Source organism: Chiloscyllium plagiosum, chromosome 13 (assembly GCF_004010195.1).
Source record: "Chiloscyllium plagiosum isolate BGI_BamShark_2017 chromosome 13, ASM401019v2, whole genome shotgun sequence".
Lineage (NCBI taxonomy): Eukaryota > Metazoa > Chordata > Chondrichthyes > Orectolobiformes > Hemiscylliidae > Chiloscyllium > Chiloscyllium plagiosum.
In genome coordinates this window covers 19,046,100-19,066,763 of record NC_057722.1, presented here as the reverse complement: position 1 = coordinate 19,066,763, position 20,664 = coordinate 19,046,100, and the positions used below count along the sequence as shown (strand labels likewise).

General features: G+C 40.6%; 1 protein-coding gene across 1 annotated transcript; it reads left to right on the top strand.

Moving 5' to 3' along the window:
* Positions 1-473: 473 nt before the first annotated feature.
* LOC122555803 lies at positions 474-8,125 on the top strand. The gene is made up of 6 exons (XM_043701952.1): positions 474-677; positions 3,673-3,775; positions 4,963-5,325; positions 5,591-5,950; positions 6,954-7,235; positions 8,030-8,125. Exons 2-6 carry the CDS (start codon positions 3,688-3,690, stop codon positions 8,119-8,121), a joined length of 1,185 nt encoding a protein of 394 aa, XP_043557887.1. The 5' UTR covers positions 474-677; positions 3,673-3,687; the 3' UTR covers positions 8,122-8,125.
* The last annotated feature ends 12,539 nt before the right edge of the window (positions 8,126-20,664 follow it).

The window sequence follows — 20,664 nt, the reverse complement described above, 5'->3', positions numbered from 1 at the left end:
ACCAGCCCTTTTGACATGAGTGTCAGCACTGACAGGTGCAGTATATCTGTCCAGACTGGCTGGGTCTGGTGGTGTGCCCCCCATCTCCTGCAGTCAGGAGGACTGACCTCCTCTCCATCACCCTGGCCAGCAGAACCTCGAGATCCTTACCCGGGAAGCAGGGAGGCAGTTTGGCTTTAATCAGCACCAGTTGTTCGCAATGTTGCACCTGGCTCACAGAATCTGTGTTGTCCATCATAAGCATGATATTGCAGCATTGTGAGCTGGAGGGTGATGGCAGGAACAGGAACATCCGTTTTATTTCACCAAGTAATGAGCCTAACATCTTGTCTGCATAACAAATAAGTTAGTTCGGTCAATTTCACTCAACAGCAAGTCCCGGAATGACGTGTAATCGAAACTTGAAATATTATTGGACCTTATGTTTTACTATGAGGGTTTCAACTATGTTCCACGGGGCGGAGTATGTTTTTGGAAAAAGGCGGTAAGTCCATGACTATTTTTGCCAATAGTTCGAGTAGGAGAGAGCTAATTCCTTGAAAGAACAATTGATGGATTTGCAGAAACACGGGCGGAATTGAGAGAGTTCAGGCTGTCACGAACTCCTTAAACTTTCCGCAAAGGAGCTGAATCAGAACAATTATTAGAAAAATACAGAATTTCAGGGAAGAGTTCAGGTAACTTTCCACATTCCAGTTTACTTTTACTGGCGGGGGCGGGAGAGGAGAGATGGGTTTATGCGTTGGCTAGGAATGCAAAGGGGGAATGAACCACTTTCATTGTCTCTCTCACTCAGTCTCTGTGGACGCGTGTGCCTGTACTGGATGTCTAAGCGCCTCTCTGTTTCTGTCCATGTGTCACTGTGGGTGATGTGTCTGTTTCTCAGTGTGTCAGTCTCTCCACCTCCTGCCGATTGTGTGAGTTCCGCTGTTTTAATTTACTGGACAAATCACCTCCACATTATTTTACTGGGTCTCAGCAGCCATTCACTGAATGAATGAATTAGTAATTGAAGGACTACATGCAGGAAGTACGGAATCTACCAGTGGGCATAAGTGAACGAGCAAACCGAACGTTTTGAACATTTATCCTTTATTTCCGAAGAAAGTGAGGATGCCGGCTGCTTTAAATCGTAAATGGAATATATCACAATATACTAACATGAAAAATTGAATTTTAATGAAATTGGTATCAACAATCTATTAATATTCAATGAAACACGAGGTTTCAGTGTTATCTGTATTCTACCATCAATAGCTTCAAAAAGACTATTCATTATAAAATACTTCAACAAAGTAGTCTCACTGAGTTTGAATCTAATTCTAAATTGATTGAACCGAAAACCCGGAATTCACTAACATTGTCACTGTGCCCAGGCCAACGGTTTTTTAAGCTAATTTCCGGTCTAAATTGCAGAGGTTTTCCCGCCACTGTTCGGGTCAAGGAGTGGGTGGATGCAAATTTCCAATCCGATATAAATGTTCTCCTTTTCTCAAGTATTGTTTCGTCAAATGTTGTGTTCCATAATCGTTCACATTTGGGGATGAGGACCAAAGTGCGGTGGCTGTAGTGTACCTTCTGCCTCATCACTTTCAGATTTCCTGTTCCTTGGTCTCATCGGGCTTCTCACAATCTCGATCCCACTCTCAGTTTTCATAGGCGTGTCAGGACAATTTCCAAACCTCGAAATGTGGTCACAAATGGGTCGCGGAAGGATTGAGAAATACTGGCATGGATTCATAGATTCTTCATCAACATACTGCTGATTATTCATAGTGTAATCAAAATTGTACTTCAAAAAATAAATATTTCATTGACTTTTAAAGAATAATATTGTGTTTTTTTTTATTACAAACGGGCTATTTAAAACTAATAAAGTCGAGAGTATGATATAAACTACACTAACCAAGCCAATGCACCCACCCAATACAGTCTATTATATGTGGAGAAATGGGAAGGGTTAAGGGCAAGATTTGTGTTCAGCTATAAAATCACCTGCCAAATCTGAAAATAATAGATTGTGACGACCCCACATTACATAGCAGGGAGAAAAGTTAAATGGAGAAGAAATGCAAACCATTGTGTGGTACAAGAAACCTATTATTGGTGAATAAAAGTATCCCTAGAAAATTTTAAAATATTCAGCACAATAGTTGTTTCCTTGAATGTTACATGTTGTTTCACATTTGTACAATCAACTGAAAAGTGATGTTCGAATTGCAGTCATACAGACTGGACATTTATTGCTGTATCTACTAGATACATATCAAGTTTGGCTTCACAAACATCACTCTAGAATTAACACATTTGACAACACCTAATCACTAAGTTCCACAAGGTGAAGATCAATGATGACACCAGCAAGACCACAGACCAGCTCAACTAGTGAACTGGATACAGGAATGGTCAAAACCGTAAGGCAACTGGAGACAATTTGGGTAAACTGTTAAATAATGTGGCAGAGCAATATGTGAAGCAATTGTTAAACTGATAATATTTGGGTACACCATGCAGTTCGCGTAGGAAATGTCTACAACACAGTTGAGCTTTCTCTTGTTTGTGTTAATGACTCGCTGGCCAATCCCTTACCCTGTCCCTTAACCCTGATCCTATCCCCTTCCCCATTCCGGTCTCCTGCCCTGGCATGCAGCCAGGAAAGGGTGGGTTGCAGATGGCCCTGGAAAGGGTTGAGGATGCTGAAAATGTGTTGCTGGAAAAGCGCAGCAAGTCAGGCAGCATCCAGGGAACAGGAGAATTGACGTTTTGGGCATAAGCCCTTCTTCAGGAATCGCTGAAAATGTGTTGCTGGAAAAGCGCAGCAGGTCAGGCAGCATCCAGGGAACAGGAGAATCAACGTTTCGGGCTCCAGCAACACATTTTCAGCTCTGATCTCCAGCATCTGCAGACCTCACTTTCTCCTCAAGGGTTGAGGATGGCCATGGAAAGGCCAGGGATGGCACTGAAAGCTTTTTATTTTTGATCTTTGTCTAAGCAAGACTAGCTGTGGGAATTGGACTAAAGTCCTTTCCTTAACTTGTGAGAACTTCCAAATGTTTCCACTGACATGAAACGAAAAGACCTTTCCTAACAATGTGAGTGACTAAGGGAAGAGAGAATCTGGGATTAGCAAATTCCTCCTCTATCACTGCTGTGGATCTGGGTGTCCAGTTCCAAAGCAACCATCACCAGGAAATGAGGAGTATTAGGAGTTTAACTTGATAGCTATAGGAGTTTAAGAAAGCTTGGCATTTGATTGTCAGTCATCATTAGCTGTGGGTGCATTCTCCAATGCAACAATTAGGTAAAAACAACGACTGCAGATGCTGGAAACCAGAGTCTAGATTAGAGTGGAATCGATGTTGCGGGCAAAAGCCTTTCATCAGGAAGCCCCGAAACGTCAATTTTCCTGCTCCTTGGATGCTGCCTGACCTGCTGTGCTTTTCCAGCACCAATTTAATTGCTATTAGTCTCTTTTGTTTGCCCCATTCTGATATGAGCTTAGAGCCATGGTTAATAGCCCTTGAACACTACCTTACATTGTATATTGGGAAATTATGGAAGCTGCTATATAAGTGTGGGTCTTCTTTTCATTGTGCTTAGCTAGCTGATACCTTTAACAATAATCTGATGAGCATCTTCCTTTTTGCTAATTTTTCCCCTCTCCACATTTAGGATCAACCAGTCTTCATGAAGAAAAGGAGAAAAGGACATAGTGGAGTGTCCACAATGAAATTCTCAGCGTTATTAAATGTTCAGGTCTTCCAACTTGTTTCAGGTAATTCATATTAATGATGGCAACCAAACCAAAAAATAAGTGACAATTTTCCACCTCCTGTGTCCATGTAACATTGACCTCTAAAGAGTGTAACCTCTCTGACAAAGGAACATATTACATTACTGAAGTCTGAAAACTGGATGTGCTGAATGCAGAGACATAGGGTGGAATCTTTTTTTTGGTTAAGTGTGAATTATGACAAGTTTTATGGAGGGATTCTAGCCGCAAGCCCTTCAAGATTTCTCAACGTATCTAATCACATGTGTTTCATTAACTGTTGTAGTGTTCTTCACATCTGATTCATGCTCCATTTAATACTTCCCACTTCCAGAACAATTTGTCAGTCAGCAGATATTGCTGAGAAACCAGCATCCTCAAGGGCCAACAGGCATGGCAAGGTAAGGTGTGGATGTTGTAAGTATGCAGGTAATTAAGCACTAGGACAGCAAGTGAGCAGTCCGAAACACAGCCTGGACCAATCGCTGATCTGGATTCCTGTCCATGCCTGCCACGGCTCCCAACTGCAGCCCCAGCGTCCAGCTGCTGGCGTGCTGTGTAATAGAAGTCTGTACTTCCTAAACAGCCTGCAAGAAGGTGGAAGAGGTATCATGGTGGTCATGAGGGGTTGGATGAACATTGATGAGGGGTGCACATAGTTAATGGATCATGCCCTGAGATGCTCTTTGACCCTAAGAAACATGGAGGTCTTTTGGAGCAAGCAACTAGCTGAAGTCACCAGGTACCAGCTCTGATTTCTGTGTGGGATTTTTTCAAGTTAGGCTTCTTTGGGGTGTTTGATGAAATAGGAAGCTGTATATTAATGAGGGGATTTAAGCTTTTAACAAGCAAAGATCCCTCTTGATTGGGACCATACTGCTGCCGAGGGAGAAAGTCACCACACCCCTTGTCATAAGTAAAAAGCCATTCCTGACTTCTCTTCCAAGTCTGCCACAATGCTCACTGAGACTCCTATGTGATTCCCCTCAAAGGTGAGAAGCCTTCCCCACTCACAATCATGTTGCTGTGAGCGCAGGGAGAATTTCAGCCCGCACTGACCTGTGAATCATTTGGTGTAGTGACAGATTAAAGTTTGCCTCAAAGGGGTAGCCCCATTTTAATTTCCTCTCTTAGTATTTTATCATCTCATATTATTTTAAGTTAATGTGTCCAATCTTTGTGTTTTCCAGTGTTCCATCTGTGTGTGGTGTGGGGAGGAGAACTACTCGCCAGACCAAATACCATCACTAATGCTCCAGCAGGAGGACAGGTGCTGTTCCCTATTCAGTCCCAAGGCAGAAAAGATCAGTATAATGTCACATTCATATCAAAATTTCCACGGACCTTTGAAATTTTAGAATGGAAGTCAAATAATCCAGAGAAGCTGCACATTGTGTACCCACTGTATCGACACAGAATTGGAATCGACAGAAACTCTGTCGTTTTGTACAATGTACAAGTTAATGACACTGGGGAATATGAAATGCATATTGATGACTGTGGAACGACGTTGAAAAGACATGACAGAAGTGGTTCCAAGATGAAAGTTTTGGGTAAGTGTCAATATTGCTGTTAGAGTTGGAACTGCTCAATTCTTACGAGCACAGGGAGAAATTCAGCCTTCAGTAACTTTCCAGCTCTCACCAAGTGCCCAGGGCTTAGTGGACAGATTGCTAATTCTGACATCCTAACCTCACATTTTGAAGAAAACTGAACTATAAAATAAACAATCTCCACGCACCTTTCCCTTCAAACTCACTTATGACAACAACCGATGAGTTAAAATTAATGTGTCCAATCCATGTTTATGTTTTCCAGTATTTCACTTGTTTGTGGTGTGTCAAGATGCACTCCTGGCCAGACCTGATACCACCACTAACGCTAAAGCAGGGGAACAGGTCCAATTCCTGACGTGCCACCAGGGCAATGATTCATACGATGTAACGTTTGGATTGAAGTTTCCACGGGCCTTTAAGATCTTAACATGGAAATCCAGTCATCCAGAGAAACTGCACATTGTGCACCCACTGTACCGACACAGAGTTGGAATTCAGAGAGATTATGTGGTGCTGAATGGTGTACAAGTTAATGACACAGGGGAATATGAAATACATATTGACTACTATGGAACAGAACTGAAAAACCGTGGTCACAGTATTTTCATGATGCATGTAATTGGTAAGTGTTTAACACTTGAACCTCTGTTAACTTTGTTGATTGTAGCAACAATGTATCAGTACAAAATCTGTTGCTTTCAGTAAAGCGTACAAGGACTCATTTCGTAAATTGTTTTAATCATTTTTAAGTAGCTTTTGTGTTAAGTAAAGAAATGTATCAAACCTTCATTGAATATGCTATTGTGCCAACCGATCATTTGCACATTTGTAAAAGAATTAGTGCCACCAAGTAAAGCTGAATACCCATGTGGAAATGATGACTATTTTTCATCTAACAGTTTACTCAAATTAATAATTATTCTAGTGATCATAATGAGGTATTATTGAGCCAAAACAGGTAGTCAATCTTGACAACACATGTAACCACATGAGTCAGCTGCAAATAAAACTAGTGCAACTGAAGGCATTATTCTATACCTTTAGGCGTAGGTAAAGCAAGTTTGCTATGGAAAATAATGCAAAGCCACTTCAACTACCCCCTAATCAAACATAGGCTAGGTAACCACAATATCATTTGTGTCACTGCTTTTGGACAACTTAAATTGGGTCATTGTTTGTACATCTTGGGACATTCAGAACTTCACGCAAGCTGCATTGCTCATTTGTTGATGTACAACATTGCTGTTGTAGAATATACCATCAGAACATGGCTAATTAAAGGAAAATAGAAAAGCAATTTGGATTGCTATTCTTCTTTTTCAGGAACACAAAAATGCCTGATGTATATGACAATCCTAAAAGAATGCTACCAAAAGTACCAGTGTTTTCTTGTATAATCCTTAAATTGAGTGCATTTGTGAAGCAGAAATCAATGCACAGGTTAATATCAGAATTTGTGTCACACTTGAAATTCAGGCTTTAACATTAAGCTGTATAAACCACACAAAAAATGAAAAGGTTTGCATTTGTGTTCTGTTAATTATGAATATCAGAAATGTCTTTCAGAACAACATCTAAAATGAATTACTCTGAAGTGCATTGACTACATCATCTGTGTTTTTCAGAACCGGTTTCCCAGCCTATGACAGCAATTAATGGTAACTGTGTGAATTCACCAAATATCACTTTGAGCTGCTCTGTCTCCAAAGGATCAAATATCACGATTCACTGGGAGAAGGTGTCCATGTCTGGAGTTCTCAATGAGACATATGATGGGAGTGTGCTTGCAGTAGACTGTGCGCATGAAGAGGAGCAACATGAATATAGATGCTTTGTTAAAAATCTAGTCAGTAATGCAACCAGCAACCAAGTGACTATTGGCCCATATCACAGGACCAATACAAAAGGTGAAAAAGGGGAGGTGGTGTAGTGATAAAGTCACAGGACTAGTAAGTGAGAACTTCAGGCTCATGTTCTGGGGACACGCCTTTGAATCCACCATGGCATAATTTGAATTCTGTTTTAAAAAAAAAACTGAAATAAAAATCTAACTTGCTGATGATCATGTACTTACTATTGATTGTCATCAAACCGAACCAGTTTTACTGTTGTGTAGCGAAGGGAATCTGCTGCCCTACCAGTGACTCCACAGCAATGTGTTTGACTCTTAACTGCCCTCCAGGAGATAAGGGATGGGACTGTAAATGCTGCCCTAGCCAGCAATGTCCATTTATTATGAATGAATTTTTAAAAATCTGCACTCTTACAGGAACCTTTGTTATTTACAGTTTTCCTTCATAGGAATGCAACTGAGTGTGTGTCGTGATGATGGCCCAATTAATGTGTTTTTCTAAACCCAAGGCTAATTCAGCTTCCAAATCTGTCAATTCCTGCAAATGGGATGCATCTTTATTATAACACTATGAGTAGATAATGTGTAATGTAATCATGAACAGAATAATGGAAAGGTTAGAAGTTTTGTTTGGATATGGCAAACCTCATTGGAAACTCCAGCAGAAGCTGAATCAAGACTTGCTTTTCAAAGACAGATGGATGGATGTTGGATAAGTAAATATTTATTAGTGATTGCAGAAAGGATAGGAGAATGGAATAAGTGGGTCATCTTCTCTGAAAGCTAGGATGAGTCTGATCAGTTTGATGGTCCTCTCCAGTCTCATAAACTGTGACACATCTGTTTTAGATCAAAGAACATGTCTGATGGTCCTCGTCCCTCTGGCGATGGTCATTGTGGTTTCTGCCAGTGTGTACCTCTGGAATACTCACCACTCCTAAAATGGTAAGTATCTCAGTTCAAATTAGTAGAAACTGCAGAAAATTGGTGAAGTGCTATCCAAAGATATTCTGCTCCATTGTGAGCCTGGTTTCTAGCAAAACAATGCAATTTATTGTAAAAAATATTTATTAATTAAAGGAGTGATTATTAACTGATTAAAAAAAAACATGAAAAGGTTAAACTATCAGTATTTTTGTTTTCTTCCAGCAGTGGTCTGGAATTGAATTCCTAATCACCCAGAGCTTTAGGAAACCACATTGAATTCCTACAACCTTTGAAAAAGATTCTTAGCATTGATTCACAAAATAAAATGGTTGAGTTTTTTTTTACGAGAACCATATCCCCAGTGAGCACTTCCGCAACTTGCTGTCTGATGAGCATAGTAAAACAATGTTATGCCCGAAACTTCCACTCTCCTGCTCCTCAGATGCTGCCTGACCTGCTGTGGCTTTTCCAGTGCTGTACATTTTGACTCTATTTACAGTGAGTTGTGTTCTGTAATTACAGAGCAGTCTAGCTGAGTCTAATGATTTGAAAGATGAAAAATTTCACGTGACAAAAAAAAGCTTTGAATGAGAAAAGGAAACAACTCATTCAATTTATAAAGACCAAAGAAATTAACGAGCAAATCTCAATGAAATACATACTTTGATTTGGAAGTAATGATCTAATACAAATAATGTTTGTAAAGTATTAATTTTTGTCCATTTATTACACAATGGTAATCAGCAACAAGAGCGTTCAACTTTTTTAAGCATCCTATATATTCTCTATTAAATATAAATTAAAAGTTTCTTTTAATAATTTAAAAGTAAATTTAATATAAATTAAAGGTTAATTTTCAGTGATTTATCATTACTAAATAACAATTTCATACAAATAAATCAAAGAACTGCCAATGCTGGAAAACTGAAACAAACATAAAACAAATTTCTGGAGAAACTCAGCTGATCTGGCATCACCTATTGTGAGAAATTAGAGAAAACAAAGTTAATGTTTTGACTCTCTAATCTCCTTCCTATTGGAAAGATGTTGTGAAACTTGAAAGGGTTCAGAAAAGATTTACAAGGATGTTGCCAAGGTTGGAGGATTTGAGCTATAGGGAGAGGCTGAACAGGCTGGGGCAGTTTTCCCTGGAGCACAGAGGCTGAGGGGTGACCTTATAGAGGTTTACAAAATTATGAGGGGCATGGATAGGATAAATAGGCAAAGTCTTTTCCCTGCGGTCAGGGAGTCCAGAACTAGAGGACATAGGTTTAGGGTGAGAGGGGAAAGATATAAAAGAAATCTAAGGGGCAACTTTTTCACGCAGAGGGTGGTACGTGTATGGAATGAGCTGTCAGAGGAAGAGGTGGAGGCTGGTACAATTGCAACATTTAAGAGGCATTTGGATGGGTATCTGAATAGGAAGGGTTTGGAGGGATATGGGCCAGGGGCTGGTAGGTAGGACTACATTGGGTTGGGATATCTGGTCGGCATGGACGGGTTGGACCGAAGGGTCTGTTTCCATCTGTACATCTCTATGACTATGACTCCATTTACCTGAAGAAACGTTTCCTCTTTTCTGTCTACAGATGCTGCCAGACCTGCTGAGTTTCTCCAGCAATCTCTGTTTTTGTTTGTTTCACAATTCCATCATTAGTCAAATTCAATTCTTCAGGGTCTTGGGAAAGTCCAAAGAGCTGTGAAGCAACTGCTCAATGAGTAGTTCAGCACTGCTGACAGTGGGCATAAAAAAGCAGTATTTGCTTGGTGCAATTGAGCAGGATTGGAGTTCAAGAAGGATAAATCCAGGAGCTGCACTGGCTTGGTGAAGCTCACTGTCAGTGAAAAGCTGGAGCCTGCAAGAAAGTGTAGTTTCAGAGTCGGGCGGAGCATAGAGCCAGACAGGAAGGTGATCACCGAGAATTGGTGCAGTCCTTAACAGGGAGTTTCAGAGCCAGATCAGCAAATAATGAATTGCTCATGAATTTTAATGAGATTCAATGGAGGCTGGAGGTGAATGGGATAGTTTAGGGGAGGGGGAATAGTTTAACGATGATAGTGACTGGGTACAGTTACTGCAAAATCCATAAGTTCTATTCTGGTTGGCTTTGCTATTTGATGTGCTCAGGACGTTAGGAATGGGGAACAGCAGTGCCTGTGTTCGCAAAATGTACCAATAAAGGTTTCTTTTTACTTAAGGATGTAATGTGTAAATCTAGAGTCAATATCATCTACTGCAGGTTAAAGTTTGTAACCCTTAATATTGCTGTATACGGTTATTTGTATCAGAGTAAGTATTCAATTCTATTTAATTTTTGCTAAATTGTGCAATCCATGTGAACGTTCTTTGCAGGATTACTTCTTAAATAATCTGTTCAGTGCTTGTAGCCTGAACAAAGTAGCTACTAAATGCCAGTAAGTATGCACAAGAAAGTGGGCTCTCTATATAAGAACTGCACTACCAGAATCACTGATTCAATTGTAACATTTAAATTAAAATGAGTAATTTTGATCTTTTTTATTTGATCTTTCAGAAAGCCCAGATTTCAACTGGAAATATCCATTGCAAATTAAAAAGGTTGATTCTGTGTCTCATCATTTGCGGGATACCTCTATTGATTGATGCTAATCACTACCAAATAGTCTTGCTCAAACATTGTGTGCATTACTTCCACACATTGAATAAATCACCTGGGATTTTGATTGTTAAGGATAAATTTCCTGTTTTTGTAAAAATGAATGGAAAGCAAGATTTTAAAATCTTGCAAGAATTAAACAATTTTTCTGAACTTTTCCTTAAAGTGTACAATAATTGTTGTCAATGTGGAATTTTGCAGATTAATGTGTCTACATAAATTCCTAGGTTCAAGACCATCTTTAAAACCACTGCCATTTTTATATTTGAATACTGTTTGAACACTGAAATATGTGTATTGGGTACATCCTTTTTTTTACTTATACAAACTAAGAGATTTTACTTTTTTATGATCCATAATTTAACAAGGTGAATTTATTTACAAATCAAAAGAATAAAGTGTTGATCATTTAGTTTGATTTCTTAAGTAATTTATGGTCGTTTGATACCACCTTTCCAAATGCAGACTTTAGTTTTTCCTGTGACTGTGACTGAATAGCTTGGTGAAATACTCATTAAATTAGATTACTACGTCCTCAGATTTAAATCTGTGCAGAATCAGACTGGCAGTAATGGAGTGACTAACTGTTCGGAAAGGAGACCTAAATTCTACTGAAGCCATGGATGAAATAGACCAGGGGTGGGGAACCTGCGGCCTTAAGGCCTCATGTGGTCTTCTAGGCCATTGTGTGTGGCCTTTTGAATGAATCCAAATTTTGCAGAAAAAATCTTTTATTTTTTATTAATATGTTTTGTCGTCCTTTATTATTTTATGTTAATCTTAAAATGAATGTATTTAAAATACCAGAGAGTAAAAGAAAATTCATCGAAATAATTCCCACTTATTGCTGCGAATCTACATTCTCCTACTTAATCAAAATCAATACGCCCTTAAGGTCACAGATGACAGATACACATCTAGAGGATCAGCTAAAACTGCAGACCTCCATGCTGCAACCAAATATTCAAATGCTTTCCTACAATAAGCAGTCACAACAAAGTAATTAAAAGGTTAGTTAACTTTAGAATTAACTTTTTCTTTTCTTTAGTTAGTAAGTTAGATTTTTACAAAATAATGTGAATTTTGAAGAATATATAATTGAAGTTTCTTGGATGTGGCCTTATTAGATTACAACTAACATAATGCGGCCTTCCAACATGAAAAGGTTCCCCACCTCTGTAACAGACAATTTAATACTTTAATGCACTATATGTAATTTTTAAGTCAAAATCTTTTGTAATGTAATTTTACATTTTTATAAATTAATAGTTTTGTGAAAATATGTCTTGGAATTCTGGATTTTATTAATTTTGTTTGTCATTAACACTCAGACTATAAAGTGATGGACAACTGTTCTATCTTAGTGTGAGAGAAGGAGGGAGGTAGAGTATCAGGGAGGAGGAAGAGACAGAATACAAGGGAAATATGAAGAGAGTAATGTGAGGGGGAGAACCTGAGTATGTGAGAGAGGAGGAGAGAGTATAATGAGAGGAAATGTATGGAATTACATTCTTAATTACATTTCAATTTTTCTCATGGAGCTGGTCAGCAAATTTCAGAAAGGTTTAAGAAAAGGCGAGTTTAAGAATGCATAAACAATTCCAATCAATATATCAATTATTTAAATTTCTAATTAATGCAAATGGCCATTTGTGAGTGAATCCTGAGACTGAGCCTTAAATACTTCTCCCTTAGAGAGAAAGTGAGGGCTGCAGATGCTGGAGATCAGAGCTGAAAATATGTTGCTGGAAAAGCTCAGCAGGTCAGGTAGCATCCAAGGAACAGGAGAATCGACGTTTCGGGCATAAGCTGAAGATTCCTGAAGAAGGGCTTATGCCCGAAACGTCGATTCTCCTGCTCCTTGGATGCTGCCTGACCTGCTGCGCTTTTCCAGCAACACATTTTCAGCTCATACTTCTCCCTTAGTTCAGCTTTGTTTTCCTCCCTTTCCCTGATGACCAGGACTTTGTATCTCTTCTTTGTCTCTCTAGCTCTGGTTCTTAAGGGAAAGGCAAAACAATTCTGGGTTAATACCTGAAACGTTGACTTCTCCACCTCTTGATGCTGCCTGGCTTGCTATGTTCTTCCAGCTTACTGCTTGTCTACTAGTTTATTTTTTTTCTTTGACACCCGGGCCCTAACATAACAGTACCCTTCTTTTTTTTAAATAGGCAAACACCCGAGTGGCCAGTGACAAGCATTGCCCTTCGCATCAAAGCGGGCACTCCTTTTTTTTTACCCCCACACTACCACCTAAGTGCGGTAGTTCTTATTTTTTTCCCCAGCACCCATGGTGTGTGTGTGCAGGTGTGAGACACAGTGAAAGACACAAGGTGCACGAATCTTTATTCAAATTCCACCACCAGGAAGATAGGAAAACACCCGGGTGGCCAGTGACAAACACTGCCCTTCACATCAAAGGGCAGTGCTGTGTGATCAAAACAGTGAAAGGGAGGGGAGGGACTAAATCAAAATAGAGTTGGAGGGGGAAATAATGCACTCCACTCCCTGCGGTGCCCACCTCTCCCTGAACAACTCCGGGGTGTTGGTGGACACCGTGTGCTCCTTCTCCAAGGACACCCGGGCTCTAACGTAACCGCGGAAGAGGGGCAGGCAGTCGGCCCTAACGACCCCCTCCACAGCCCGCTGCCTCGACCTGTTGATGGCCAGTTTGGCCAGGCCTGTCTACTAGTTTTTTTTTACTAAATCAAAATAGAGTTGGGGACACTCTTATTTTTGTTTTTTTTTGTTTTTTTTATTTAACCCCCACACTACCACCTAAGTGCAGTAGTGCTTATTTTTTCCCCAGCACCCATGGTGCGTGTGTGTAGGTGTGAGACACAGTGAAAGACACAAAGTGCACGAATCTTTATTCAAATTCCACCACCAGGAAGATAGGAAAACACCCGGGTGGCCAGTGACAAACACTGCCCTTCACATCAAAGGGCAGTGCTGTGTGATCAAAAACAGTGAAGGGGAGGGTAGGGACTAAATAAAAATAAAGTTGGAGGGAGAAATGATGCACTCCTTTCCCTGCGGCGCCCACCTCTCCCTGAACAACTCCAGGGCGTTGGTCGACACCGCGTGCTTCTTCTCCAAGGACACCTGGGCCCTAACGTAACCGCGGAAGAGGGGCAGGCAGTCGGCCCTAACGACCCCCTCCACGGCCCGCTGCCTCGACCTGTTGATGGCCAGTTTGGCCAGGCCTGTCTACTAGTTTATTTTTTTTTCTTTTAGTAGCACAGGGGCAGTGCCCCTCCTCCTATTTATTTATTTATTTATTTTTCCTTTTTTTTTTCTTTTTTTTCTTTTTTTTCTATTAAATTTTAATCCCCACAGTACCACCTAAGTGCGGTAGTGCTTATTTTTTTCCCCCGCACCCATGGTGTGTGTGTGCAGGGGTGAGACACAGTGAAAGACACAAAGTGCACAAACCCCCCCCACGGCCCGCTGCCTCGACCTGTTGATGGCCAGTTTAGCCAGGCCTGTCTACTAGTTTACTGTGCTGCTCGGCACTCTTACGTGGCCATTTGTATTAATTACTCATTTACATGATTGATTAGAATTGTTTATTCATTCTCAAACTTCCCTGCCTCAACCTGTTGATGGCCAGTTTAGCCAGACCTGTCTACTAGTTTACTCTGCTGCTCGGCACTCTTACGTGGCCATTTGTATTAATTACTCATTTACATGATTGATTAGAATTGTTTATTCATTCTCAAACTTCCCTTTTCAGTTATCTCAAACCTTTCTGAAATTTGCTCATGAGCAAGAGAAGAATTGGAATGTGGCCTTTCATGCAAAAAAAAGTTTGATAATTCTTAATTTAGAACTAGTGCCAAACCAGATAGGGGACCCAAACTTTAAACATATCACCCACAACTCGTTCTCAGATTTCAAATATTGTGAGTGATTTCTCCTTTCAATTGGTTTGAAGCTGAAGTGAAAGAGCTGATGTTTAAAAAGTTTTAAGTTCTTTTGGATGAAGATGGAAAAGTAGGTGAGTATGTGAGTGTGGGAGCAGTTCCTGGCCACAAGTTTTGGGGGGTGGGTTAGAACAGATAGTGGTGAATGGGAGTGAATTCACTGAGACACTGCTCAGTCATTATCTTTCACACTCAGACTTTCCACAAAGCACCTGTCACAGAACAACTATTGGAAGGACAAGATTTCAGGAAATGTTTCAAGTGAATTTTCACAAGAATCTCTCTTACATGAAGCAGGAGAAATGGTAGAATTGAGAGGAGGACACATGGTGAGCGAGTAGAAACATCTTTAAAGCTCTTCTTTGTCAATATTTTGCAGAGACTTACTGACGATGTAGATCAGAACAAAAATGTATTCTTTCAAAAGAGGGGACAAAAGTTAACCGATTTGTCATTATTTACTTTGGTAGTGGTCGATATATGAGATCTAACAATAACACCTCTGCCCTCCACTGCATCATCACTCTGTCTCTGGATTTTGTTCCTGTTCATGATCAGTTAAAAAGCAGAAATAAAAATGAAGTGCTGGAGAAACTCAGCAGGTCTGGCAGCATCTGTGAAGAGAGAAAAATAATTAATGTTTTAAATCCAATAGAACTCTTCTTCAGAACTGGAAGTAAGATGCTGCCAATAAAAATGGTCACAGCAATGTGGTTGGTATGATCAGTAAGTTTCAAATGACACGAAAATTGGTGTTGTGCTAAATATTGAGCAGGAAAGCCATAGACTATAGGACTATGGGTTGAACAGTGGCAATTGAAATTTAGTTTTGAAAAGTGAGAGGTGATGCATTTTTAAGAGGACAAACCAGGCAAAGGAGTACATAATGAATGGAATCACCCGTGGTAGTACAGAGTATGAGAGGGACCTTGTTTATAAATCATGAAGGCAGCAGAACAAGTAGTTGGGAAGGACCCAGGATATTTGCCTTTTTAATCAGGATATTGAATATAAGAGCTATGGTGGGGCTATATAGTATGATAGTCAGACCACAGCTGGCTGTAATGCACATAGTTCTGATTGCCACACTATCAAAAGCATGTGATTGTACTGCAGAAGATGTAGCAGAGATTCACCAGGATGTTACCTGTGCAGAAGGGCTTGAGTTTTGAAGCGAGGCTAATTAGGTTGTGGTTGTTTTCCTTTGAACAGAGAAGGCTGAAGGCAATCTTAATGAATACTGAGGTGCATAGCTAGGGAGAAATAGTTCCCCTTATATAGAGGCCAATTACTAGGCAGAGCAGTTTAAAGGAAAGTGGCAGGAGTATGAGTGGGGATTAGACAAAAGCATTTTTCTCACATAGAGGATGCTCGATATCTGGAACTTGCTACTTGAAAGGGTGGTAGAAGTGGGAACCTTCAAGACATTTAAGAATTACTTATAGACTTATACAGCATAGAAACATACCCTTTAGTCCATGCCAATCATAATCCCAAATTAACCTAGTCCCATCTGTCTGTCCTTGGCCCATTTGCCTCCAAACATTTCTTATTCGGCCCAGTGGCTCAGTGGTTAGCAGTGCTGCCTCACAGTACCAGGGACCTGGGTTCGCTTCCAGCCTCTGGTGACTATATGTATGGAGTTTGTACGTTCTCCGGGTCTACACGAGTTTCCTCTCACAGTCCAAAGATCTGCAGGTTATGTGAATTGGCCATGCTAAATTGCCCATAGTGTTCAGGGCTGTGTAAGTTAAGTGCATTAGTCAGGGGTTAATACAGGATAGGGGAATGATTCTGGGTGGGATACTCTTTGGAGGATCGGTGTGGATTTGTTGGGCTGGAAGGCCTGTTTCCACACTGTAGGGATTCTATTCTGTTCATGTACTTAGCCAAAGGTCTTTTCAATGTAAAAATGTTGGCCCTCGTGTCTTTTTTAAACCTTCCTCCTCTCACTTTAAAAATGTGTCCCCTAGTTTTGAAATCCCCCACTGTAGGGAAAAGACACCTGTCATTCACCTTATCTTGACCCCTCATGATTTTAAAAACCTCTGTAAGGTTTTCCCCTCCACCTCCCACGTTCCAGTGAAAACAGTTCCAACCTATCCGGGTTCCCCCTGGAACGCAAACCTTCTCCAGCTTGGGAATATCCTTCCTATAAGAGGGCAACCAGAACTGGACACAGTACTCCAAAAGGGGCCTCACCAACCTTCTGTACAACCTCAACATGATGTCCCAACTCTTACACTCAGTTGTCTGACCAATGAAAACACGTGTACAAAATGCCTTCTTAACTACCATGTCCATATGTGACACAAACTTACAGATTAAGTACCCAAACCCCTCTGTTTTACAACACTATCCAAGGCCTTACTTTTAATTGGAGAAATCCTGCTCTTGTTTGTTTTAACAAAATGCATTACCTCGATGAACACTTGATACCAATGCCATACAAGGTGACAGGTAAAGTGCTGAGAAATGGGATAGAACAGATAGATGATTGATGTTCAGGGCAAACATGTTCGTGCTGTACAAACTCTTTATGATTCTGTGATCAAGGTGTGTACCCGACAATGCAGTTTCAACAAAAAGCAATAGGAAATTGAAGCATTTTGGCAGATGTTCTGGATGCTTATATCTTATACAGCATTATGTAAATAGGTCACAAAAATAGAAAATTGAGTCAGACAGCTGTGACTTTCAGAGCTGCTATTCTTCCCCATAGTACTGAACAATATTTATGTTTTACTGAAATGGTTTGTGTAGAATAAAGGCTTAATTCTAGATATGTAAACAGTCAGCCTCCATCAGTGATGATACAAGATATCACATGATAGCAGACTCTAGAGACATCATTCTGTATAAAACCTCATGTCAAGCCTACTATTCTAAATAATTAGCAGATTGTTAACTAAAAAGAAGTAATCCTACCAAAAGTTTAAACACGGCAGCATCTCGAGACCCTTACCCAGGAAGTAACCTCTTCTCAAACCCACAACCATGATATTAGAGTTTATTTGTGTTTGTTTCAATCTAGGTGGAATAACTGACTGTGTTAATGAATTATTCATAAAGTAATATTCATGTGAATAAATCCCTCTCCTATTTTCGACACATGTACCACAATCAGCCATTCACCCAACGTGGAACGTCAAATCATATCTGTACATTTCACTATTTAATGGTAATTAGTTTAAATGAAGACATTGTGGGTGAGGGATTGATTACCTTGTACTGTGTACTGAGCAAAAAGGAAGATCCAAGAGAACATTGATGGAGTTTCTGAGGGTAATGAACCCAGCCCAATCAGCAGTTGAGTCAATGACCTTTCTCCCATGAAAAGGTCAGAAACGGGAATCCTGACTGCAGGACTGCAGAATTTTGATGTAATCCTTTGGTTGTTTCTTTGCAGCGCTCTGTGTCACACATTTTGACTCAGTTGTTTATGTTGTAATTTAACCAGGCTGGCATCACATTTTGAAATATGCCTGCTACTGGGATGTGGTATGGTCTCCTGCACTCTTCATTGAACCAGTCTGTTTTGATCCTAATGGTCAAGTGGGGCATATGCTGAATCATTAGGTTCCTGTTCATATAAAAATGTAAAACTGCAAATGCTGGTAATCTGAAAAAAACAACATAAAAGTGCTGAAGAAACTGAGCAGCATCTGTGGAGAGAGAAACAGGATTAAGATTTGACTCTAATATGATTCATCTTCGGAGCTCTGAATTTAAATCTGAGGCGTTGGGGGAATCCAATGATATTAAATAAAATAGTTACTCGGGAAAAGTTAAACTATTAAATACAACTCTGCAGCTTTGATGCCCAAACTCCTTCAGGGTCACATTCCTAACCTTCAGATATTGACCAAATCAATCATCTAGCTGCCTGTCATGTCATTCATGTTTTTATTCTTGTTGGGTTATTCTCAGAGTGCTCTCTCTCTCTCTCTCACTTTGTTTTTTGCTCTGTCTCTTTTCTGGTGTGCTTTTGGGCCTTCCATTCCTCTTGCAGCACACTCTTTCTCCATCACTACCTTTATCCTCCCCCTGTCCTCTAGCTTCCGGATATTTCCACAGGGTTCACTGTCTCCCAGCAACTGATAGCAACACTTCGGAGTAAAATTTGAATGAACTATTCTTGATGATCTGATGAACAATACAAATGATATTGAGACAAGGTACTGTAACAGTGGTTAGCACTGCTGCTTCACAGCGCCAGAGACCCGGGTTCAATTCCCGCCTCAGGCGACTGACTGTGTGGAGTTTGCACGTTCTCCCCGTGTCTGCGTGGGTTTCCTCCGGGTGCTCCGGTTTCCTCCCACAGTCCAAAGATGTGCCGGTCAGGTGAATTGGCCATGCTAAATTGCCCGTAGTGTTAGGTAAGGGGTAAATGTAGGGGTATGGGTGGGTTGCGCTTCGGCAGGGCGGTGTGGACTTGTTGGGCCGAAGGGCCTGTTTCCACACTGTAAGTAATCTAATCTACTATTGACTCTAGCTCATTTATAAAATTGTAATCCCTGTAACTTCACATTTTCCTGTCATCCCTGCTACACCGAACCTGCTGTTCACCTGTTGTGAGAGATGTCGACAGCTGGCACCTTGTTGGAAGGGGAAACCTTACTGGATATTTATCTTAAAGGTGTGTGAAGATCTTGAGTTGGAAACTGTCACCAATGCCTCTTCGAGTACAAATCAAAAGGTTTAAAAGTGGTGAAGAATGATCATGTGACCAAAACAAAAACAATTCATGCTCAGGTAACAAGACATAGTTTGTTACACAGTAGTGAGTTGGAAGCTGACAGTTGGAAGACTAGATAGTAATAGCAACACTGACTAAGAAACATTGTTGTCTCCAATGGGATATTAGGTGGGCATAAGCTATCTGACTACAGGCTGCAGAGCAAACAGACTGACTAATTCCACCAAAAGGCAGTCAAATACATGTCTGTCTGCGTGTGTGGGTGTGTGTATGTCAGTTAGCTTTTCAGACCAATGCTTTTATACAACAATCTTATACATCAGCTGGTGATCGTTCTGTGTCTCCAGCACTTCACTCAAATCATCTGTCTGTATGCTGTCAAACTGCATTTTCAAAGTTAATAAGGACACATTGCGTCAGTTCAACGTAAAGAAACCAAAATCCTTTTCTTTCAGCACTATTATAATCTCAGTTTCCTCACCACTGACCCCATTTTCTTCCCCCACCAATTACTGAACTGAACTCAAGCTTGTCCTTTCTGTTTTACATTATTGTGAGCCTGGCTTGCTGTTCATCTTCAAGACACCATTGTGCTTTTCTGGCTGATTATATGAGAGAGAGAGATAGGTGTGTCTTCTTGGAGGTTAATGAACAATAGCACTTAAGACGATGTGGCTTTGATAGTAAGTTTTGCCACTCTGATTAGTCTGTAAATGATCAATCCAGTCAAATACTCCCTTGTTAGATTTACGTCTATTGCCACATGTACTCGTTAAAAGTTTACAAGTCACTCATAGTGCCATATTAGATACAAATGTACCTAAGTACAGAATCTTCCCTATGGTGTGAGGAGTGTACCTGTTTTTGGAGTGAACAGGTACACCGGCACCACTCCCCACCTCTTCCTCCGCTACATTGATGACTGCATTGGCACCACCTCATGCTCCCACGAGGAAGTTGAGCAATTCATCAACTTCACCAACACGTTCCACCCTGACCTTAAATTTACCTGGACCATCTCTGACACCTCCCTCCCCTTCCTGGACCTCTCCATCTCCATTAATGATGACCGACTTGACACTGATATTTTTTACAAACCCACCAACTCCCACAGCTACCTGGATTACACCTCTTCCCACCCTACCTCTTGCAAAAATGCCAACCTGTATTCCCAATTCCTCTGCCTCTGCCGTATCTGCTCCCAGGAGGACCAGTTCCAACACAGAACACACCAGATGGCCTCCTTCTTTAGAGACCGCAATTTCCCTTCCCACGTGGTTAAAGATGCCCTCCAAC